The sequence below is a fragment of the Ursus arctos genome, unplaced genomic scaffold, assembly GCF_023065955.2.
Source record: "Ursus arctos isolate Adak ecotype North America unplaced genomic scaffold, UrsArc2.0 scaffold_23, whole genome shotgun sequence".
Lineage (NCBI taxonomy): Eukaryota > Metazoa > Chordata > Mammalia > Carnivora > Ursidae > Ursus > Ursus arctos.
The window spans coordinates 8332975-8358313 of record NW_026622908.1 but is presented as its reverse complement, the minus strand read 5'-3'; the positions used below and the strand labels follow the sequence as shown (position 1 = coordinate 8358313).

The 25339-nt window shown below is 39.8% G+C and overlaps 1 protein-coding gene across 2 annotated transcripts; it reads left to right on the top strand.

The window, feature by feature from the left end:
* Positions 1-1393: 1393 nt before the first annotated feature.
* On the top strand, positions 1394-23929 carry TPH1 (tryptophan hydroxylase 1). Of its 2 annotated transcripts, XM_044379817.3 has the most exons (11): positions 2990-3115; positions 3916-4005; positions 9137-9320; positions 11415-11515; positions 14954-15021; positions 15161-15357; positions 17530-17665; positions 18679-18805; positions 20286-20381; positions 21647-21780; positions 23550-23929. In XM_044379817.3, exons 1-11 carry the CDS (start codon positions 2999-3001, stop codon positions 23722-23724), a joined length of 1425 nt encoding a protein of 474 aa, XP_044235752.3. In that variant the 5' UTR covers positions 2990-2998; the 3' UTR covers positions 23725-23929. The 2 variants fall into 2 exon arrangements, with proteins under 2 accessions (XP_057173075.1, XP_044235752.3); XM_057317092.1 differs by lacking the exon at positions 3916-4005 and having other exon boundaries at positions 1394-3115.
* Positions 23930-25339: the final 1410 nt, after the last annotated feature.

Genomic DNA, 25339 nt, shown 5'->3' with positions numbered 1-25339 from the left:
AGCTAGTACTTACTGAGTATTTTGTGTAGGTCAGCAACTGTTCTAATGGTTTTATACATCATATATATATATATATATATATATATATATATATATATATATCCTCCTTATAACCGTGAAATTGGTGTCAATTATCTTCCCTCCAATTTTGCAAATAAGAAAACTTATGCCTAGAAATTAGAACTTGTCTAGATGAATTTGTTACTAGCAATTTGCCGTATGATTTTATATCTCTGATTATTTGCATCTACATACTGTAGGACAAAATCACCCATACTCTGTGTGAAAAAAAAAAAAAAGCCTGTGGCCTTTGAGTGATAGTTAGGTAAGAAATGTCTCCAAAGGTTTTCACATCTCTAAATGTATTTTGAGAATGCGTCGCTGAATTTTTAGCTCCAGAGTTACCAGTTCAGAATTTCTTGAAGTTTACGAAAGGGGCAGTTTCTTTGAAGCTGAAAGTGTATTTTAGGATCTCTTGTTTCTCGTCCGTAAATCCTTTCTGATCAGACTCAAGGATGGTCCAGAAGCCATCTCCGTTTATCTTTAGGATATTTATCACGGGTGGGAAAATGGGGGTTGGGGACGGTGGTAAGCTTCTCAGATATCAGAGCTGGGATCTCAGGGTCTCATTCTCTTCTGCTTATTTATACTTACTGGGAAGTCTGTTTCTCCTTCTCCCCCTCCCTCAAACATAAGTGTGTGAATCCATTGGGGGCAAATTGTCTTCTTTTAATCTTTACTGCCCTAACACTGACCATGATACTTTATATACATGAATGTGCTTGGGTTGAAATTTTATTTATTTTACATTAGTAAACAGTTGAGTCACAGAAAAATCCAGATTATTACTAAGTTTAACCAGTCTTTTGGTTTTGAAGCATTTGGCATAGAGATTGTTTTAGTTATAGAGAATAAACTGACACAATTAAAATATTTAAGCAGTTTTTGTTTTAAACTCAATGAATCAAAAAAAGTAAACTTTGAGTTATATATCCCAGTCTTTTCTTGGTGCCCTAAATAGCTTAGTTTCTTCTGTGGGGAAAACATCAGAATACCACGTCACATTATGTGTTTTAAAATGTGTAAGAGAGGGGAGCCTGGGTGGCTCAGTCAGTTAAGCGTCTGCTTTTGGCACGGGTCATGATCCCAGGGTCTTGGGATTGAGTCCCATATGGGACTCCTTGCTCAGAGGGGAGCCTGCTTCTCGCTCTCCCTCTGCCTGCTGCTCCCCCTGCTTATGCTCCCTCTCTCTATCTCTCTCTGTCAAATAAATAAAATACTTAAAATATAAAATAAAATAAAATAAAATAAAATAAAATAAAATAAAAGGTGTAAGAGAGGGATGCCTGGGTGGCTCGGTTGGTTAAGGGTCAGACTCTTGATTTTAGCTCAGGTTGTGATCTCAGGGTTGTGGGATCGAGCCCCACATTGGGCTCTATGCTGGGTGTGGAGCCTGCTGTCTGTCTCTCTCCCTCTCTTAAAAAGACCAAAAAAAAAAAAATGTGTGAGAGAGTTTTGGATGTTGTGAGTTCCAGTGAATTGTTTGGTAACTTTGCTATATTAGAAAGGTTAAGTAACATGACCAAGGTCATATGCTGATAAACATCAGGCCAGCGAATAGATCTGTCTGACTTCGCATTCCAAATACTTCCATACACTGTTTAGTAATAATGTAAATAGGTGCTTGAGAAGATGCCAGGGTAGGTATCTAGTTCATCTTCTGAGATGACAGCTTTCAACTAGATGCCGGGAATTTTGTTCTACCTTCTGTGTTTCTGAACATAGTAAAATACTCACTGAAACAGCGCTACAACTGCACCTGTGACCATTGCTATGAATGGGAGGTATATGGTGCGGCTTCCTCGAACGCGGAGGGAAAATGACTTATGGAGGCCAGGGAAGGCTTCCATGAGGCAATGAAGTTTGAGCTGTGGGGAATTGGACACAGTTTATCTGGCTGCAAGCCCAGACAGCGTACTATACCTGTTCTGTGGGGTACTGCTTCAGGCTTGGATCAATGAGTGCAAGCAGGTGAAAGACAGTGGAATCGGTTATATCAATTTAAGTTGTGAAAGGTTAACTCCACTAGAACTCCAACATGAAACCGGGCAATTAGGAAGAATTAATAACCAAAAGAAAACTAGGAAGAATAAATCCTCAATATACTGTTTCCATGTATTAATCCAGATCTTATTTCTAAAGTGTGTATTTCTCAGTTGAAAGTTATTATGCCCCACTTTTATCCCCCACAATATCCTTACCTCCCCCAACACACACACACACACACACACACACACACACACACACACACTTGGATGTATAATCATAAAACTCTTGTAGGCTAATATTGAAAAGGCTAACTGGCCTTTCAGGGCCTACAGCCTGGGGGATTCCCAGTCAGAGAAGAATGAAGATACTTGTATGGAACCAGAATTCTCTTGGCTAGCCATTATCCCTGTGGTCCCCATGTGTCCAGAGCTGCCCAGGCTCTTGAATTTACAAAGAAATAGAAGTCGTTGTCCCTGTTCTGAAGGGGCTTGCTGCCTTGTTGAAAAAAAAAAGATGTGCATGAATAAAACATTCAAAACCCAGTGTAATAAAGTGCTGAAATTGTGGGGGGAGAGGAGGTAGGCTTTCATAAAGGAAGGGTGCCCTGTTCAGGCGACAGTAGGAAGACTGCAAGTAGCCAGTGGGCAGGAATCAAACCCCGAAGGGATTGAACTAGAAAAAAAGAAAAGGGAAACTAGTAACATGAACTGTATGCCTACTATATTCCAGGAACTATGTTAGGCAGTGTTTTTTCTTATGTTGGTCTCATTACAGTCTTGCGAAGCGTATCTACAAATCCATGTTTCACAGGTGAGGAAACTAGAATTTGGGTACTGTTATCAAGTATTGTGTTGGGTTTCAAATATTCTCAAATATAGTCTATATTGCACAACTTCTTTTTTAGACCTATTTTCATACTTTGCTTTTAGAGAACTACACCAAATTCAGCATGATTGAAGACAATAAGGAAAATAAAGACCATTCCTTGGAAAGAGGAAGAGCAACGCTCATTTTTTCCTTGAAGAATGAAGTTGGTGGACTTATAAAAGCACTAAAAATCTTCCAGGTAAGCACTCTCCATATTTTTGCATAATACTCTCCTCAAATGAGTCTCTAAAATTGTATTTAAAATATAAATTATTGTAAATTCTTCAGAGCTGGATGGGAGAAATTTCTTAAGCACTTAAGTTTCTGAAATATTCTAACAAATGGGCAAGGGATACAAACCATTTACAGAAGAGAAGATGCAAATAGCTAGTAAAGAAACGGAGGAGGAAGATTCACTTCACAGATTTCGGAGAAGGAGGTTTTAATTTTGTTTTAATTAAATAGAATATCAAAATTTTAATATTTAATGACATTGGTAATATATTTAATGATATTTTTTAATATAGCAAAATAGCAAAGATTCTACAATTATACTGTTCCCTACGGTCAAAGTTTCAATGCATTTGGGACTTAAATACGCCTTTGGTGTGAGGGTGAATTGGCATAATGTGTAGGGAAACAATACGTATCAGGAGCCTTAAAATGGTCACACATTTTGACCCAGTAATTCCCCTTCCATAGATCCATGTTTTAATTTTATTTATTTTTGAGAGTGAGTGCGTGTGCATAAGCTGGGGGGGGATTACAGTGAGGGGAGAGGGAGAGAGAGAATCTTAAGCAGGCTTCATGCTCATTGCTCAGCGTGGAGCCCTATGCGGGGCTTGAGCTCATGACCCTGAGATCATGACCTGAGACAAATTTAAGAGCCGGAGTCTTAACTAACTGAGCCACCCAGACGCCCCCATAAATCCATCCTAAGGAAACAGGGGTCCGTCAGGCAGAACACGAACATTTACTGAGTACTTACTTTTTGCCAAGTGCCCTGTAGGATCTAAGGATGCGGACCTGAACAGCACAGACGCAGTGCCTGCCCTCGCAGTGTGTGCGATCCAGGGGGAAAGACAGACAGTAAGCAAATAACGGTAGTAAATAAATAATTACTCGTGTGTGAAGTGACCTGAAAGAAATACCAGATAGTACTATGATAACATTGAACTGGGGGACCTAACCTAGTTTATGGGCTTGGGGACACAGAGACTTACTTATAAGAACTAAAAATTATGAACAAACTACTTTTCCAAGGGTAGGGGGACAGGTTAAGTTATGCTAATAGAACATCATTGCGGTTAAATTCTCAGGCTCGGGAGGCAGACCACCTGAGTTCAAATCCTTGCTCTGTCACTTATCGGCTGGGTGATCGTGGAAAAATTAATTAGTCTCTTTGTGTGTCAGTCCTTTCATCTATAAAATGAGAACTCTGCCTACCTCATAGGGTCATTGTGAGAATTAGCAGAATAAATATGTAAAGAGCCGATGTTAACTATTTTAAAAATCAAGTGTATATCCATATGCATGCTATCTTATAGCCACGTGAAAATAATATTTCAAAGAATTAAAAATTTTAAATACAGACCAGTTGTCTAGAAGAGTTGCAATGAAAAGCATGTTTTCCCACCCAATACACCATATCCTCAGTCCCACTCCCTAGAGGCAACCTCTTTCGACTATTTGTTTTGAGTTCCTTTGGTGATGAATTTATAATATCTAAATATTGTTCTGATACCTTTCTTCGAGTTACCGACTTCCCACGATACTCATTTGCTCTCTCGTGGATGATACTTCCATCCCTTCTCCCTCTACTTTCCCCCTGAATTTGATGAGTATATGATTATTTTAGCCATCTTATTAATTACCTTTGAGTTTTTAAATAATACACCTATATTTCTTCTTCCATCAACTTTCTTCTTTATTTTGTTTTTAATCAAAGAATGCGTGTGCATGGTTTAAAAAGTCAACCCACACTATGAGGCTTATGAAGAAAATAGCGGTCTTCTGCTTCATCTCTCCTAATTATGAACTGTTCTTATTTGTTTGTTTGTTTGTTTTATTATTGGGGGGAAGGGCAGAGGCAGAGGGAGAGAGAGAATCTCAAGCAGACTCCCCGTCCAGCGTGGAGCCCAATGCAGGGCTCAATCTCAACACCCTGAGATCCTGACCTGAGCCGAAATTGAGTCAGATGCTTACCCAGCTGAGCTACCCAGGTGCCCCTTCATAGCTCCTCATTTTTAAGTTTAATTTATTTTGTTAATCTTACAGCACAGGGTTGAGTTAATCATACACTTTAAATCACGCGTAGACTATCATTACGGATTTACACAGCCTCCTCCTGTTTCATTTCATTGCTCCATTCAGTCTCCATTTCTCTCTTCTGATAGACAGCTGCTCTGATATGTTCGATCTGTACATGGAATTATTTTTATGTGCACTCTAGAATATGTTAGTTTTTACGTGTGTGTGTTAGTAATCTATGTAATTGTGATTGTATAAGATACTTTTTCTTTCACTCAGCACTGTTTTTAAGACCTACCCATGTTGCTGTGTATCCATCTAATTTTATCTCCCCTCAGCCTGCAGGAGGCAAATACTTTCAACTCTTTTGACTACATGTTCTAGAATTTACTTCCATGTTTTTTTTTTTTTTTTAAGATTTTATTTTTAAGTAATCTCTACACCCAAGGTGGGCCTCGAACTTACAGCCCAGAGATCAAGAGTCCCATGCGTTACCAACTGAGCCAGCCAGGAGGCCCTACTTCCATGTTTATAAACAGTATGCTTATTCTGCTATTTCTTGATTTTTTTCACTTGTAGATATCCACCTACTGAATTTCCTACAATTGAAGTAAAGACACCTTTTTTGACACAGCCCCCTTTCCAGTGGCCCCCTTGACTTCCCTTCCCTCCATTTTCCCAATGTAGTTATGTCCCAGTTTTTGGCTATGCCAGTCTTTAGTGTTTTCATTCTTAAAATTATATAAATCTTGCTCAAAGAAGAGCCATATTATCCATTATTCTGACTTCCTTTTTGGTAAACAGGATTACAATTAATGTTTAAAAGCATGGGCTATGGAGCAGGACAGCTTGAGTTTGAATTCCAGCTCTGATACGTATTAGCTGTGTGTCTTTGGGCAAAGTGCTTAACTTCTCTGTGGTTCTTTTTCTGTAATTGAAATATATGATAGAGAATGTCTCACTTATTACTTCTACTTTATGTAAATTTCCCTGAGACTTCCTGACTAAAATTTACTTCCAGATGGACTTATAAATTATTTAGTTACATTTCCTCACCAAATTCCATCAAGATTTTGATTTTGATAGTGTTCAATTTATAGAGTAATTTAGGAAGAATTGACATTTTGCACCTTTGTCTCCCAAAACGTAATTTAGCTTTATATTTATTCAAGTCATCATTCAGAAAATATTTATTAATGCACTCTTATTATAAAAATTAATAAGAAATAGATTAAACTCTCCTTTACTTCTTTTAAGAACATTTTTAGGGGCGCCTGGGTGGCGCAGTCGTTAAGCGTCTGCCTTCGGCTCAGGGCGTGATCCCGGCGTTGTGGGATCGAGCCCCACATCAGGCTCCTCCGCTAGGAGCCTGCTTCTTCCTCTCCCACTCCCCCTGCTTGTGTTCCCTCTCTCGCTGGCTGTCTCTCTCTGTCAAGTAAATAAATAAAATCTTAAAAAAATTTTTTTTAAATTTTAATTCCAGTATAGTGAACATTCAGTATAATGTTAGTTTCAGGCGTACAATATAGTGATTCAACACTTCCATACAGCACCCAGTACCCATCACAAGTGTCCTCCTTAATCCCCATCACCTATTTCACCCCATCACCCATCTCCCCACCTACCTCCCCTCTGGTGACCATCAGTTTGTTCTCTGTAGTTAAGAGTCTGTTTCTTGCTTTGTTTCTCTCTCTCTTTTTTCCTTCTGCTCATTTGTTGTAGTTCTTAAATTCCACAGAAGAGTGAGATCATGTGGTATTTGTCTTTCTCTGACTGACTTACCTCACTTAGCATCATACTCTAGCTCCAGCCATGTCATTGCAAATGGCAAGATTTCATTCTTTTTTATGGGCGAGTAATATTCCACGGTGCATATATACCACATCTTCTTTATCCATTCATCTCTGGATGGACACTTGAGCTGCTTCCATTATTTAGTTATTGTAAATAATGCTGCTATAAACACAGGGGTGCATGGATCCCTCGGAATTAGTGTTTTTGTATTTTTTGTGTAAATACCCAGTAGTGCGATTACTGGATTGTAGGGTAGGTCTAGTTTTAAATTTCTGAGCAACCTCCATACTGGTTTCCACAGCAGCTGCACCAGTTTGCATTTCCGCCAACAGTGCACTAGCGTTCCTTTTTCCCCACATCCTCTCCAACACTTGTTATTTCTTGTGTTTTTTATTTTAGCCATCCTGACAGGTGTGAGGTGATAGCTCATTGTGGTTTTGATTTGCATTTCCCTGGTGATGAGCGATGCTGAGCATCTTTTCATGTGTCTGTTGGCCATCCGTGTGTCTTCTTTGGAGAAATGTCTGTTCATGTCTTCTGCCCATTTTAAAATTTGGATTATTTGTTTTTTGGGTGTTGAGTTATATCAGTTCTTTTTTTTTTTTTTTTTAAGATTTTATTTATTTATTTGACAGAGATAGAGACAGCCAGCGAGAGAGGGAACACAAGCAGGGGGAGTGGGAGAGGAAGAAGCAGGCTCATAGCGGAGGAGCCTGATGTGGGGCTCGATCCCATAACGCCAGGATCACGCCCTGAGCCGAAGGCAGACGCTTAACCGCTGTGCCACCCAGGCGCCCCTGAGTTATATCAGTTCTTTATGGATACTAACTCTTTATCAGATACGTCATTCGCAAGTATCTTCTCCCATTCAGTAGGTTACCTTTTAGTTTTGTTGTTTGTTTCCTTTGCTGTGCAGAAGCTTTTTATTTTGATGTAGTCTCAATAGTTTATTTTTGCTTTTATTTCCCTTGCCTCAGGAGACATAGCTAGAAAAATGTTGCTATGGCTGATGTCAGAAACTCTCCTTTACTTCTGATCAACTCCAGTTTATGTAGTAACTGGCTTTCTTCTATTGATTCCATGATAAAGTCTATGTTCCAGGATAAATCCTGCCTATTCCAATTTCCCAACATCCCTGATACTCACTCTTTTTTCCTGTAGGTTCACGTTCCTAATAATTCTTCCTTCGTCTCTACCTTTGCATATACAGTTCCTCCTGTTTGGAATCCTCCTTCTTCCCTTCTGTCTTCCTACTCTATCTGTGCTTTAAGACTCATCTCAGTTGCTGTCTGCTCCCTGGAAATGCCTACTTTCTCTAGCCCATAATGCTTTTTCCCAGAACCTCTTCTGCGCCTAAGTACTTACCACTTGTGTTTTCTCTTAGCCTCTCATGTGTTGGCCAACCAGATTATAAACTCCTTGTGTGCCTTGCTTTTCTTTGTATGCTTCACAGCCCTTACCTGGCTACATAGGTGTTCACCAAGTTAATTTAAATTGAACTGGTCAGTGTTGGAAATCAGCTGTTCTAACCTCATTTTTTTAGATGCTGGGTAATTGGTTCTTATGCTTCATTATTATGCCACTGGTGCTCGTCCTCAGCTATCCAAATTGGTAAGAGAAGATATCCTCCTCCCACAGGTTTGCACATATGGTACCCAGCTCGGGCTGGCATGGGAGGAGAGCAGAAGAAGCGATCTGGTTCAGCTGGTTACTAAGTTTGTAGCTTAAGAGATTTGAGGTATTAAATACACTGTTCAAGCTGTTCATCTAATTTTATTAAATGCATATTCACAAAGGAAACTTTCCTTTTAAAGGACTAACATTAATATCACTTTTTGAAAATGCTTTTATTCGTGAGAAATTTTTGAAAGGTTCTTTTTATCTAGGAGATTTGATATTTTGATTAGAGGCCGTTCAGTTCTGGCAATTTGAGGGCCTTCTAGTGGGTGTTATTTTATTAGTTTCTGGAGGGTGTGATGACTTTGCAAACTTTTTTGAACAGTACCTAATATTTAGGAGGCATTATTTTGCTGTTGGCACGCTAAAAACAGACTTTTTCTCTTTTGACTACAATGGTGAGTGTGGAATTGATTTTTAGTGGTAATGAAAGTAATGAGCTCAGAGACTATTACCATTTGAGGCTGTCATATGTATCTTTACTCTCCGCTTTACCCAGGAGAAGCATGTGAACCTGTTACATATCGAGTCCCGAAAATCAAAGAGAAGAAACTCAGAATTTGAGATTTTTGTTGACTGTGATATCAACAGAGAACAACTGAATGATATTTTTCATCTGTTGAAGTCCCATACTAATGTTCTCTCTGTGAATCCACCAGATAATTTTACTGTGAAGGAAGATGGTAAGTTTGAAAAATGAAAATCCCACTCAGAACATTAAGTACATAATGTATGTCCAATCTTATATTTATCTTGAAGGCATGAAAATAAAAATAAAACACTGTCTCTTCAAATCGCTTAGTCTGGTAGTGAAGGAAGCACAAAATGTAATTGCTCAAAATACTATAGAACAATTATAAAGTAACGTTTTATCAAGTGTGAGAGAAGTGAACGGGAAACCTTGGGTATAAGGAAGAATTCAGAATAGTTAGAAATTGATTAAGGTTTCTCAGTTTCCAAATCATCAAGCATTTCTTAATTTCACAAACCTTCAACTTACAGTCCTTGAGCACTTAGAAATTCCCACAGAGCTTAGCATCTGGCAGATATTAAGTGAATCTTCAAATCTGTTGAGAATATTGACAGTCGCTGACAACTATGATGTGAATACACTCATTATACACTCCTCCCTGCCCCCACCAAAACAAGTGAAAAGCAACAAAGCCTCCTAAGGTTTCAGATAGCTAAGATCTTCTGTTGTGAAAGAAATCCTTGTCCTTTACCTGGGACAAATGGTAAAATGATAGTTCAACCACATTTTGAATATAGTACTCAATTTAAAACAATCCCTTTAGAACATGCACGGTATTGGGGTATAATCAGGGCTGATACTCATCTGTTATGTATGTGTATGGCTGTGTACGTTACTAAAATACTGATATGCTTCCATTTCTGAGTGGGAGATAGCTGCTTCCCCAAGTCCCTTGCGTGTCCCCACCGTGCCTGAAGCCCGTGTTCTCCAGATGCTACCCTAGGAGTCCTAGGCCCACTGCCGACCACCAAAGGGTTAACAGCTGGTGTGGCAGAAGCCTAAGGACTCTGCTTATGTCTATTTTGAGGGATTGGTGCCCCTGTGGTATTTCTGCTCAAATCTCTCTCTTTTTTTTTTTAAGATTTTATTTATTTATTTAACAGAGATAGAGACAGCCAGCGAGAGAGGGAACACAAGCAGGGGGAGTGGGAGAGGAAGAAGCAGGCTCATAGCGGAGGAGCCTGATGTGGGGCTCGATCCCATACGCCGGGATCACGCCCTGAGCCGAAGGCAGACGCTTAACCGCTATGCCACCCAGGCGCCCCTCTGCTCAAATCTCTTGACTATCACTTTTGGGTATGTTAAAAAGAGCATTAGGTTGGAACAAGAAGGATTGAATTCTAATCCTCTCTCTTCCAACAGAGATGAGTTACCTTGGATAAATTACCTCTCTGAGCTTTGGTTATCTCATCTATCAAAAGAAGAGTTTTCTAGGAGCTAAATGGTTCAGTTGATATTTAGGGAATACCAACTTGTGTCAGTTATTTCTACTAAGAAACAGGGATACAAATATATATATATATTCCCTCCCTTAGAGTCCTTCCCATTCTTTCCTGTATGACAGATATAAGCAGATACACTTTAGAGAATCAGAAACAGAGTGTCACAGGAGCCTGGAGGACAGAGAATTAGCTCCACCTACAGGGTCAGGGAAGGTTCATTTAATTTCGGTCTTGACGGAAGAGAAGGATATTCTCAGGAAAATAGAAGGATGGGTGGAGCAGGAAGTGGGAGTAGGGTGTAGGTTTTCCAGGCAGGAAAGAGCAGGTGCAAAACCCCAGAGTTACAGGAGGGCTTGTATGTCTGAGGGAGGGTGAGAGATCAAAGTGGCAAAGACATCAGTGATCTCTAAGATACTTTGCATCAACAAAAAGAAATGTCCAAAATTCCCATTAAATTTGCACCTTGGTCTGCAAAGTTGTACATCCTTACTCTTGCTTTTTTAAGGATAGCTAAATCTGTAGCTTAAACGTTTTTTTTGGGGGGGGGTGTACTTTAAGTCTATTACAAAAGTATAATATTTCTCCAACACTTAGGAAATCAAGGCTCAAAAAATTTTTTAAACTCAAAAATTTTGAATAAAATTTACTTATTAAAAATAGAGCAATTTACTTGTGTAAATTTTGAGTCAAAGTACAAGCTACAATAAAAATTTCATCCAAACGTATTTATGACTTTCTTAATTTCTTCCTTAGTGCCTATTTAAGATCCTCCCTTCAGCTGTTAGTGGTTTTGTATTTTGCAGGTATGGAAACTGTTCCTTGGTTTCCAAAGAAGATTTCTGACCTGGACCATTGTGCCAACAGAGTTCTGATGTATGGATCTGAACTGGATGCAGATCATCCTGTAAATATTTTTAATCAATCTTTTCATAAAAATAATTTAAAGCCAACTAAAAATTAAGGGAAATTCTTTTCTTTTTGGGGGGGGAGAACGTGCTTATTCTAGACTAAATAGGATCTGGTTTTAATCTCCATTTTGGGAAGTGCCCACGGTCCTCCACATTGGCGGAACCCCAACTAACTGTCCGAAGAGCATCTCTCTTCACTGGCTCTGAAACACCTGTCCCGTGTCTGGCTTTCCTATTAATAAGAGCTATTCCAAGGAGTCTACTAAAATGAAGAGAGTATCTGCAGACATTTGTGTTAAAGTGGGTATGGATTATTGGAAAGGGGGTTAAAGATAAGAGGGAGAAAGACTTACTACCCACACTGTCCAGCATGACTGGCTTTTTAGGCAATAGATGAACGAGGAAGTTGTTTCTTTGGGAAGTTATATGGGACACGGTCCAGGCATACGTTGGAGAATTAGTAAGCCCAGAGCATGAAGGTTGCTTATGGAGTCCTGCGGTCCTGGGAGGGTGGAGAAAAAAGAGTGCGATTTTGAGGTGTAAGCAGCAGGACTTCGATCTGCCACTTAGTAGCTCTGTGTGTCAACTACATATTGCCTTAGATAGCCCTCAGCTAGCTGGTCCACCTATTTTTTCTATAATATCTCATCGAGCAGTTTATTAATTGCAATTGTACTTGCTCTCAAGGCATTTGCAGCCCATTTGGGAAGGTAGAGCACATATCTATAAATAAACATGAGATTACATTTTGCAAAGTGCTAGTGGCACGAACAAATTGCTTTTGAGATGTGCACAAGAAGGCAAACACTTCTAGTTGAAGAGATCAGAGAAACACAACATTTTAATGAGGCCTTAAAGGAGTTTGGCAAGAAAGAGATGGGGAGGAAGGACAGTTCATTGCAACATGAGCAAAGCTTCAGAGGTAAGAAAATCTGGAGCATGTTTATGGAGAGGTGACTAATTCTTTTCTGATCTACTACCAAGTGCTATTGATTTTTACCTCCTAAATATTGCTTAAATTTGTTCCGTATTTATTACTATTACCACACCTTTAACTCATCTCCCAGCCTCCAGCTCACCCCCTCAAAGCCATCCTCCTCATAGTCACTAGAATGATCTAAAACTTCAGTGTGATCATTATCCTTTTTCTCCCTAAAGCTCACCAACTATAGCTAGGTACCCATCTAAGAAAATTGAAAACATATGTCCATATAAAAACTTGTACACGTATGCTCATAACAGCTTTATGCATAATAACAAAAGAATGGAAACAACCACTGATGAATAGATAAGTAAAGTGTGAGATGGAATATTATTGATCATTAAAAAAACGAGATACTGATACATGCATGCTACAACATGGATGAACCTTGCAAACTGGGATAGTAAAAGAGGCTGGTCACAAAAGGCCACGTGTAATATGATTCCTTTTATAGGAAACATCCAGAATTCGTAGAAACAGAAAGTGGATGAATGGTTGCCAGGGGCTGGAGATGAAGGGAAATGGGGAGAGTCTGTGAATGAGTATGGTGTTTCTTTGGGGGATAAACATTTTCTGAAATTACAGTGGAGGTGTTTGCACAACATTGTGAACGTACTAGAAATCACTACACTGTACACTTTTAAAATTTTATGGTGTGCGAATTATGTCTCAATAAAACTGTTTTTTTTTTTAAATCACCAATGGCTTCCCATTACCCAAAGACTGAAATCCAAGCTGTTTCCAACCTTTACTAGCAGACCCCAGACTAGTCCACGCCATACTCCACCTCCTTCTCCAAGCTCCAGCTCGCATTTCCTAGGGCACAGCATCCTGTTTTTCATTGCTGCGCGGTCATCGGTGCTGTCCTTTCTGTCCTTTCCCAGCCAGCTGTCCCCACTCCTTTTCTGAGACTTAGCTTGCGAGTCATCGTTGGGAAGCCGTTCCTGACCCCCACTACTCTCTTTCACATACTCTGGGTTAGGAGTTTCTCTTTTGAGTTCCAGTGGCATTTTGGGCATATCTCTAATAAGGCATATTGTTTCATAATAACTGGTTGGTGTAAACTCATGGAAGACCCAGGTTGTGCTTTATTCGTATTTGTTTCTCTGGATTTTAGCACAAGGCCAGGTGCATAGTAGGGGCTTGTAAATCTGGGTTAAAGAGATGAGTCTCATTCTCCCCTTTCAAGTGTCTTCCCCTTCTTTCCTGTTTTGTATTATTGGCTGTTTTCTCCTGGGCTTTGCTTTTTGAAGTCTTATTTTATCTATTTTTTTTTAAGATTTTATTTATTTATTCGATAGAGATAGAGACAGCCAGCGAGAGAGGGAACACAAGCAGGGGGAGTGGGAGAGGAAGAAGCAGGCTCCCAGCAGAGGAGCCTGATGTGGGGCTCGATCCCACAACGCCGGGACCACGCCCTGAGCCGAAGGCAGACGCTTAACCGCTGTGTCACCCAGGCGCCCCCTTATTTTATCTATTTTTAAAAAAAATATTTTTCTAGGTATAAATACTAATGTTACTATTTTATCTTTTTATTAGCATTGTTTGCTTTTGCAAATATGAGTATGTTTGCATTTTGCAATAAAATCTAAGGCTAGATTTAGTTGTCATGACTTCATGTATTATTAATTACTGTTTTATTATTAATTATGATTATAGGAAAATATAGCTGAAGATGTTCAAACGATTAAGAGAAAAAAATCTCACATTTGGAAAAGAGTTGTGTATTTAACTAGGATGATGCTTTTCTTTTCTTTTCTTTTCTTTTCTTTTCTTTTCTTTTCTTTTCTAAGATTTTATTTATTTATTTATTTGACAGGATAGAGACAGCCAGCGAGAGAGGGAACACAAGCAGGGGGAGTGGGAGAGGAAGAAGCAGGCTCATAGCAGAGGAGCCTGATGTGGGGCTCGATCCCACAACGCCGGGATCACGCCCTGAGCTGAAGGCAGATGCTTAACTGTTGTGCCACCCAGGCACCCCAAGGATGATGCTTTTCTTATTCCTCAAACCATTTTATTTTTGTAGCCACTATAAGATTTTTGTATCTTTGCGTCTATAGTATCTTTTATCTTAGTAGCCACTATAGTATAAAGCTTTCATATAACATTGCCTCTTTTTAATAACTTATTTTATTGAAATTCAGGTAGTTAACATATAGTGTATCATTAGTTTCAGATGTTCAGAGTTCAGTAGTTCATCAGTTGCATATAACACCCAGTGCTCATTCATCACATGCCCTCTTTAATGCCCATCAACTAGTTACTCCATCCCCCCACCCATAACATTGCCTTTAAAATAAAAATGATTATACATTTCTAAACAGTGCTTGCTCAAAATAACAATTATGTAGCCCTTTAATATCATACCTTGAGTAATAATGAAATGTTCCCTAAATATCATTTATCAGTATTTTTTAGTATGGATATTTTAAAACTTTTCTTTAATTATCAGGGCTTCAAAGACAATGTCTACCGTAAAAGACGGAAGTATTTTGCAGACTTGGCTATGAACTATAAACAGTAAGTATACTATAAAAATAACTTATTCAATTTTGAAATAATTAATGAATAGAGTAAATTAAGCTCATTTAATAAATAAAAGAGAAGTGCTATTGTTTTTTGAACGCTAATTCAAAATAACTTCTCTTTGTCTCATTAGTGGAGACCCCATTCCCAAGGTTGAATTCACTGAAGAGGAGATTAAGACCTGGGGAACCGTGTTTCAAGAGCTCAACAAACTTTACCCAACCCATGCCTGCAGAGAGTACCTCAAAAACTTACCTTTGCTTTCTAAATATTGTGGATATCGGGAAGATAATATCCCACAATTGGAAGATGTCTCAAACTTTTTAAAAGGTAATATGCTTAATTTTTGTAAGGGGAATGTTGAACTCTTGTGATCATGACAGAATTTTTAATAGAGGAATAAAGTTCGAGTAAATGGGAGGTCAGAATTTTCCTTACTGTGTTCTGGAGTATTGGACCCAGTATTGGGCATCCTATTTGAAGAGGGGCAATCATAATCTGGAGCAAGCGTAGAGGAAAGTGAGCAGAATTATAAGGGGCTTGCAAAATGTATTCTATAAATAAAATATGAAGGATTCTTAGGGTGTTTAATCTGGAGATATAGGGGACATTATGGCTTTATTTTAATACTAGCTGATCATCTTATGTAATAGAGGGATACTATGTGGCCCTAAAGTAAATGACAATTGGATGGAAACTGCAAACTTTTAGCTCAAAATGGAGAAGACCTTGTTAAATGAGCCATTTGAAAATGGAACAGACTGATGAGATGGTTATTTCTGCATCCCTGGAGGTCTTCATGGAAAAGCTCTACACCCACTTGTCAGGGACGGGGTAGAGGAGATTCAGGCTCCTTGGAGAAGATTGGAGTAAATAGTCTCCGAAGCCTTTCTGCTTTCCATCTTGAGACTCTGTCATTTTCCCAAGGAAGAAGATGTGCTAGTAGAAGGATCAACAAAAAGCACCAACAGTTTTTTTTTCCTTTTAGTTCTTCCTGCTTATTTGGTTCAGGCTTCTTTATTTTTTCTAGCTAGTATAGGAAGTAAAATGATCAGTGATCTCCAGGGTTTACAATATATAAGAAAAAGAAATATCCCCTTTGATCTCAGCAGACTAGAACCTTAGGGGCAAATAGAAGTTATGTTTTTCACTCAAAGGGAGTTTAGTTTATTTCCATCATGGTCTGAAATTCCCATCTTTGAATTTCTTACACAGACTGTCATACAAATCTACATATCTATTCAACTCCATAACTCTTACTAGTCAACCATTATGCACAAAACTAAGAAAAACTAAGCAGAAAAAGGCACTATTGTTTTATAAGGGAAGAACACGTATAAATGGTTCCTATAAAAACTAGATTAAAACAATGTGATTAAGGATGACAGAGAAACAATACACACGACCTCACACACGGGTCTTAGCAAGATGGGCAGAAGTTATCAAATTAAATTTGCTTGAGATTTGGAGGAAATATTTTGTTATGGATTCAAACTGAAAGCTGTTCACTTGGGGTCTGGAGTGTGAGCTGGGTGCAGAACAGGTCACTAAAGGTGTTTCAAGGGATGCTGTCAAAGAGGGAAACGAAACCTAAATGATACTTCAAACAAAACACCGGTTGGAAGGAGCTCTCTACACTGTCAAATATGGTGGCCCCTAGACACATGTGGTTGTTTAAATAATTCACATCAATCTAAATCAAAATGTTAGTTTCTTAGCCACACTAGCCACATTTCAAGTGCTTAATAGCCCCATGTGGTTGGTGGCTCCCCTACTGGGTAGCCTAGCTATAGAACATTTCCATTATTGTGGCGAGTTCTATTGGACCATGAAGTCTACCCATCAGAGTGGGGGAATGCAAGTACAAAAGCAACGGGCGGAAGAGCAGAGGGTGAGGGCTGGAAACGAACAGCGAGCATAGAGCTTACAGAAGTCCCCTGAGTGACTGCTGCCCTTACTGGCAGGCCCCTTTTACAGAAGGCGTGCAGTCGTAGCTGCTGGGGAATAGAAGAGCACCGTCCAATTTAGATAAAATATACTTTGCAAGAGGAAGTACTGGCTAAAAGTGGCATAGCTTAAAAAGTGGTTCTGATCTAAATTAATAGATCTGGTTGATTTTTTTTCCTAAAGTAAGTAAGATAGTCTAGGAGATATTCTAAACCCTTTAGGGAGACAGCGAGGTGTAATATAAAGAGACCTGGGCTCTCATTCTACCTTTATCATCTCCGGTGTGACTTTGGGCACATTGTTGAATCTCTGAGCCTCAGTTTAATAGTCGTCACAATGAGGAGAATATGTAAACATGAAAGGAGATGTGATAAGTAAGGTCTAACTCATTGCCCAACCCATAGTAATTATTACTTCCCCATAGTACACACATGATACATTTACTTTCCATGTTCTCCCTCAAAGTGCTACCGGGTACCACCGGCAGAATTAAAATGTTGCAGAAAATGGTCCATTGGGGTAAAGATTTTCTTCATTGTCTGCTTTGCTTTGCAGAGCGCACGGGTTTTTCCATCCGTCCCGTGGCTGGTTACTTATCACCAAGAGATTTCTTATCAGGTTTAGCCTTCCGGGTTTTCCACTGCACACAGTACGTGAGACACAGTTCCGACCCTCTCTATACCCCAGAGCCGTGAGTACTTCTCCTTTAGCATTCATTCATCAAATAGTTATTTGCCATGACGGTACTTCGTTCAGGAGTTTTGTGTGAAGATTAAATGAACGAACACGTGTAAAGCATTTAGAATAGCCTGACACATAATGCATGCTCCATGCTCTATGTATGTTCGCCATTATCGTTACTATTATTAATTGACAACCTGTTACCTGTTAAGTGCCGGGTGTTATTCTAAGCATAAGGAGTATAAAAAAAAACAGACAAAAATTTCTGCCTTCATAGAATTTATATTCCCATGGGGTGATAGAGATAATAAACAAATAAGTAAATATATATATTATATATTATATATAATATATTATATATATATAATATATTATATATATATAAAATATATATTATATATATATTTATTTATTTAATATCACCAATCAATGGTGATAAGTGCCATGGAGAAAAGTAAAGCAGAGAAAGGGGAAAGAGGTGTATGTGTGGAGTGTTTCTATTTTGAAAACAGTGATCAGACAAGGACTCACTGAGAAGGTGACATTAGAGCAGAGGCCTGATATGGTGGGGGTGTGGAGCAGACATATCTATGGGTATCTTATGTGTATATGATTGTGAGTGGCCCAGGTTTTTTTTTTTAATTTTTTAAAAGATTTTATTTATTTATTCGACAGAGATAGAGACAGCCAGCGAGAGAGGGAACACAAGCAGGGGGAGTGGGAGAGGAAGAAGCAGGCTCCTAGTGGAGGAGCCTGATGTGGGGCTCAATCCCATAACGCCGGGATCACGCCCTGAGCCGAAGGCAGACGCTTAACCACTGTGCCACCCAGGCGCCCTGTGAGTGGCCCAGGTTTTGAACCAAAGTAGCTTCTTTAGTAAATTGTTAGTGTTCTTCATGGTCCATTTGCAAAGTAACCACATAAATACAAGGACGATCAGATTTTGGCTTGGTTGAATTGTTGATCATGCATTTATATGTGACATAAACATCACAGAGTGACAAACTTGTACCTCTTTTTCAGAGATACTTGCCATGAACTCTTAGGTCATGTCCCCCTTTTGGCGGAACCTAGTTTTGCTCAATTCTCCCAAGAAATTGGCCTGGCTTCCCTTGGAGCTTCAGAGGAGGCTGTTCAAAAACTGGCAACGGTACAATTGGGAAAATAGCTGTATAGACCAATAATTCTTATTGGGGTGGGATGGGAGTGTCAGTTTAAAAGTGCATATTCAAGACAACTGTTAGAAAATTTGTCTTTGCTCATATTCAATTTAAATAAGTTCAATAGCATTAAAGGAGGATGTGAAATTTTAAGGTTCATCAAAAGGAGACATGGGCTTTAAAAAAAGGTGGAGAAACACTCGAGTTCAATAATGTGAATTATTTGTAAATCTTTTTTCAGTAAAAATGATAGGTCCTCTGAAAACAATGCTAAAAATGTTTTTGTGCATTAGGTACAAGACATTGTGCTGAAAATACAGAGATGAGTAAGGCCTGGTTCCTGCCTCAAGGAATTTATATGCAACTTAAGGAGACGGTCATGTTAGAATGGGATGAACTCTACAGAGAAGTTCAGGCAGAGTGTTCTGGGAGGGCAGAGAACAGCTTGGGGAAGGTTCCATGGAAGAGGAATGTCTGGACTAGCCCAGGGAAGATGAGTCATGTTTTCATCTGCCAAGAGAGGAAGGAAGAGCACCTCAGGATAAGGGCACACAAGGAAAGACAAGGAGGTGCTTGGTGTATCTGGGGGAAATGACAAGAAGCTGGAACAGAGTGTGTTAGCGTGGGGGAGGTAGTATGAAAAAGGCTAGATGATTAGAACAGCGCTTCTCCAATAGTGGTTTGGGGCCCGCTGGTGTTTCTGAAACCCTTGCACAGGGTCCTTGAGTGAAAGATCCACTCAGAATGCAAAGTGGATTTCAATATAAGAGCTAGAGTTCAGTGATATGGTTTCAGATTTCACATTGCAGCTGAACTTTTAGTTACCACTTGTTGAGTTTTGACGTAGTGTCAAAGAAGAATATCCACAGTCATCTGAAAAGGCTATTGCAATACTGAGCCTTCTTCTAACTACTTACCTGTGTGAGGCTGAATTTTCTTCATATACTTTAGCCAAAACAACATATTGCAACAGGTTAAATATAGAAGCAGATATGAGAATCCATCTTGTTTTTCCAGCCAGACATTAAATAACATCTAGACAGACATTAAAAAAGATTGGGAACAATGTAAAACAATGTTTCTTTCCTGACCCGTTTTTTGGGTGTTGTACAATATAGTTACTTTGCATTAAATTATTATGTTACCATAAAATGGTTTATTCCATTTCAAAATTAATTAGTAAATATGTAAATGTTTTCAGTTTTAACTTTTACTGCACTAGTAAGCTGTAACTCGCATAAACAAAAGGTCCTTTGGGTCCTGAGTAATTTTTAAGAGTATATAAGAATCCTGGGAACAACAGTTTGAAAACTGCTAGTTTAGAATGACGTCAGATTGTCGAAATACTGGGAACCGGTCTGGGGATCTTGAACTTTATTCCAGGGCACTTTGGGTCAGTGACTAAGAGTTGCAATTTGTTTTAAATTGAGTTATTCAGGATGTGAAAGAAATATCAATGTCCTTTCGCAGTGCTACTTTTTCACTGTGGAGTTTGGTCTCTGTAAACAAGATGGGCAGTTGCGAGTCTTTGGGGCTGGATTACTTTCTTCTATCAGTGAACTTAAGGTAAGAGCTGTAAATCTCTCCACATAGCCATGTTCACTTAATATAATTGATACGACCGGAAAGAATTTTTAGATTTGAACAAGTGCATACTATGGAAAATACCTGGGGTGGCAGTAAATAATACTTAAAAGACAATTTGCTCTATTTCCTAGGTTTAGAGAGATACCCTAATTTTTTTTTTACTTATATGTGGAATTTAATTACTTAATTTCTTTCTCTCTTTTTTGAGTTTAGTTGACACACTACAGACATATCTTTTATTATTTATTTATTTAAAGGTTTATTTATTTACTTTATTTTTTTTTTTAAAGATTTTATTTATTTATTCGACAGAGAGAGAGACAGCCAGCGAGAGAGGGAACACAAGCAGGGGGAGTGGGAGAGGAAGAAGCAGGCTCATAGCGGAGGAGCCTGATGCGGGGCTCGATCCCGGAACGCCGGGATCACGCCCCGAGCCGAAGGCAGACACTTAACCACTGTGCCACCCAGGCGCCCCTATTTATTTACTTTAGAAAGAGAGAGAGAGCGCGCACCAGCAGGAGGAGGGGCAGAGGGAGAGGGAGAGAGAGAATCCCCAAGCAGACTCCCCGCCGAGTGCAGAGCCTCATGCGGGGCTCGATCCCAGGGCCCCGAGGTCATGACCTGAGCCAAAACCAAGAGCCAGCGGCTTAACCGACTAAATCACCTAGGTCCCCTGATAGACATATCTTTTAAATAAAAAATATTTTAAAGCCTTTACTTACAGTTTTGCTGTTCCCTCACCATTTTTAGTGTGCTAGCAATAACTTCTCCTAAATTCTATGAAATTCTTTGAGAATTATTATTTATCCAATAAAGGAATGAACTTATGTTTCCTGAGTGACGGGTGTGTGTGAAATACTGTCCGTGGTACTTCTTGCTCTCAGGAGTCTACCACCTGATGGTGGGTATATGTCGTGTAAGGGGATAACTAGTACAGGCTAGGAAGTAGGAGTCATAATGCAGGAATATGCATAAATAAAGATCGTCAGGTGCCTCTTATGTGGGAAGAGTGTTGGAACAAAGTGATGGAGGTGATCTTGGGGCATTTTTGGGGAATAGCGAGCCATTTGTTTTGCTGGAGTGTATTGTGGATTAAATAATACTGTAGGAAATAAGTTTGGAATTGCAGGTTGGGGCCATTGCACTAGCACATTCAGAGGTGTGCTGATTCTGGTGGTTGTGTTTACGATGTGATCCATGAAATTACACGGTATTCTTTGATTCACTGACTCTTTGTCATCTAGCATTCACTTTCTGGACATGCCAAAGTAAAGCCCTTTGATCCCAAGGTTACCTGCAAACAGGAGTGTCTCATCACAACTTTTCAGGATGTCTACTTTGTATCTGAAAGCTTTGAAGATGCAAAGGAAAAGATGAGGTAAAGTATATCTTATGCCTCATGCTTGAACTTTCCTCTGCAAAAGATAGGTCCAGCAATGGTAACACATCACAGAAGTAAGCAGCTGGATAATTAGAAGCCTACGAGGTACCTTCTGCCTATGGCATATCTCCCTTTCACAACAAATATTTAGAGTGTGTTGTTTATGGTGATGTTTGGTGGTTGCATATGTGAATCAGATACATTGAGAAACTGGTTTCTTCTCATCAGAGTTAATAATCTATTAGGAAAAATAAAATATATACAAATTGCTATGTAACAACATAGAAAGCCTTAGAGAGATACAGATGAAACTTTGTTCTCCATGTTATTCAGGAGCAATTTATTCCAGGTGGGGGAACAGGGAAAGTTGAATGGCATCTGAGAAAGCACTTGAAGGGTAAATAGGATTTAGATATGTTAAGTTTTAGGCTAAGGGACAGCATAAAAAAGGTAGGAGAGGTGGAAAAATATAAGAGTGTGATGCAATGAAGCTATGCTTCAACTATTTAAAGATTTTATTTATTTATTTATTTATTATTTATTTATTTATTTATTTAATTTATTTAGAGCATGAGTTGGGGGAGGGGAAGAAGGAGAGAGAAAATCTCAAGCAAACTCTGCACTGAGCATGGAGACTGATGCGGGGCTCGATCTCACCACCCCGAGATCATGACCTGAGCTGAAATCAAGAGTCAGATGCTCAACTAAGCCACTCAGACCCCCCACTATGCTTTAACTATTAATCAGCTAAGTGTGTAATTAAGGAAGGAGGACATTGGAGGCAGAGAAACTACTCAGGAGATTTTTGTAATACTTCAGGTGAAAATAAGAGCCTGGGCCAAGACAGAGGTAGTAGGAAAGGAAAGGACTATAGAAGCAGAATCAACAAAACATTTGGTGTAAGGGTCTGAGGTCACATCGTGAGATCATTCTGGGACAGATGGGGGTTTAAGACATGTTCCTTGTCTTCCAGAGATTTGCTGTTACTTGGGGGCGTTAGGCCAGGCACAGAACCAAATACCAATGCCAGTAGCACCTATGGCCCCTTTGCGCAGACTCGAAGAAGGGGTCTCATCTGGGTAGACCAGGTGGATTGTGAGCTGCATTTCAGCCCTTACTCATGTACAGTTGTCCTCAGCTGTGTTCCTAGGGGTCCTGAACACAACTGTTCTTGGGGGTGCCAAACGAGAGGTTCAAATGTTGACTTGATGAAGAGGGCAGGACTTGAAAGCATGAAGAAAGTGTAGAAGTTAGGTCATTTGAGAGAAGGCTAGAGGAAGATGTTCTAAACAGAAAGAATGTCCATGTGCAGGAGGCAGGACTGTTCTTGGCGTGTGTGTGTGTGTGTGTGTGCGCGTGCGCAGGTGTGTAGTTATATAGGTGTAATTAGGTAAATCACGGCTGAGGGGTCTGTTACTAGGTGGCCAAGTGCTGCCATTGTCCCCTGATAAAGCTACTGTAGTTGGTCTCCTTACTGTAGCCGAGAAATGTATAAAGTAATAAATCACTGGTAAAGTCATCCACGGGATCTTTCCCTAGCAATGCAGGGGTGGATGTGTCTATGACAGTTTTAGGTTTCCTAGCTGTGTGGGATTCCAGGGGATCTCTGCATGCGCTGTGTAGGGAAGTAGGTCAGATTGGTCGTGTGAACAACTAATAAAGATTTGTCTTTCACCTAGTGTGTGAAATAGGTTTGCTGTTGCTCGTTCAGTTTTCATCCTCTGCTTCCTAGAAATTGATTGCCTCTTATTTGTTTTCTTGAATAGAGAATTTACCAAAACAATTAAGCGTCCATTTGGAGTGAAGTATAATCCATACACACGGAGTATTCAGATCTTGAAAGACACCAAGAGCATAACCAGCGCCATGAACGAGCTGCAGCATGATCTCGATGTTGTCAGTGATGCCCTTGCAAAGGTCAGCAGAGAGCCAAGCATCTGATCCTGAGAATGTCTGAGCACCAATTTAGAGGCCTGTGGGCCAGCTCCTGCTTTTCTTGAAGACCTGGTTGTGGAGAGACAGCAGTCAAACAATATTCTCTACTCCTATTCCTTAATTAGTTCTTTGGAAATTTGTACCTGAATACTCAATACCACTACCTATTTTTTTTATAACAGCTTTAGTGAAATATGATTCATAAACCATACAATTCACTGACCACTCATTTTTTTGGGGGGGAGAATTTTTTTGACCCCATAGATAGATCTAATACCAGCTTGATTCTCTTTTCCCTAATCCTTCTTGAATAAAATGACCTTTATGATCGCTTAAAATTCCTGTATGGGTATTACGGAGCTGACCCATACTGTTACCTAAGATCCTCTTATTTCTAAAGCATCTTAGCTATCCTTAGATTTGTGCCAAGCTTGATCACATTCACAGCCCTAAATTTAATAGGAGACCAGCTGTCTCTACTGCTAGCGTGGGCAGAAGTGTAGAGGCCTTGGCATGTGAAGCATACCTTGTAAAGAGGAAGTTGTCTAGTTTCAAGTGTGGCATCTTGTAGGGAAATATGAATAGCCAAATCTGGAAAGGTTGATTGGGGTATAATACTCAAGAGCAGGCTAAGAATTTGGGACTTTCTTTGGTATGGAAGTAGGGAGCCCCTTCCCAAGAGACCATCCTCCTTGTGTGAGATCCTTTCCTTTCTAAGGCACTGCATGATGCTGGTTTTGTTTTAGATGATCTGTTCTACTCATGGGACCAAGTAGAACGTGGGGGGGACCACTTGCAAGCCCTATACTCCCACATGAAGAGAATTATGATGGGATTTGTCCTCAGGTTAGCGGGAGATGGTATTGTCAAATGGAGAGTTCAAACTGAGATTGATGAGAGAAGCACAAAGTGACAGTTGGGAAAGCCACACTGAGCACTTCATTTCCAAGGTATAGGTGAGGTGATAAATAGGGAGGCAAGGCATAGGGCCAGAGGGTGGGGAAATGGGTGAGGAAATGGGATGTAAGAAAGGTCAAGAAGACCGTTTTAGGTCTGCCAGCAATAATGCAAGGGTTGCAAGGACTGGTTTTCCTGTGCTGTTGGCTGTGTAGTACAGGGGATGGGCCTGATGGAAGAAGGTGAAGCTGGGCTTCTGAATACGTGCTGTGTCTGTCTGATTTGCTCCTTTCCTCCTCCTCACCCCCTCCTCAGGTTTCTCTCTTTGATCGTCTTCTCTCTCTGCCATCTCTTCATGGGAAATGTCATCCACATCCATGACTTCAATTCCTTTTCTTTTTCTTTAAGATTTGTTTATTTATTTTAGAAGGTGGGGAGGGGCAGAGGGAGAGAGAGTCCTAAGCAGACTCCATGCTGAATGTGGAGCCTGACGTGGGTCTTGATCTCACAACCCTGAGATCAGGACCTGAGCCAACACCAAGAGTCAGACACTCAACCGACTGTACCACCCAGGTGCCCCCATGACTTCAATTCTTATTTTCTATAACTCCCATATTTGCAGTTCTCACCTTGACATTTTTCTTGAATTTTTGCATCTTAAGTCCAGCTGCCTGCTGGGTATTTCCCATCTAGATGTGCCATAAATCAGGCCAGTGTTGTACAA

Bases quoted from the DNA above. Each gene is read 5' to 3' on its own strand.
- TPH1 (XM_044379817.3), top strand. From the start codon at position 2,999: ATGATTGAAGACAATAAGGAAAATAAAGACCATTCCTTGGAAAGAGGA. The intron at 15,358-17,529 runs GTAATATGCTTA...TTTGCTTTGCAG, and splicing joins TGTCTCAAACTTTTTAAAAG to AGCGCACGGGTTTTTCCATC. The intron at 21,781-23,549 runs GTAAAGTATATC...TTTCTTGAATAG, and splicing joins GATGCAAAGGAAAAGATGAG to AGAATTTACCAAAACAATTA.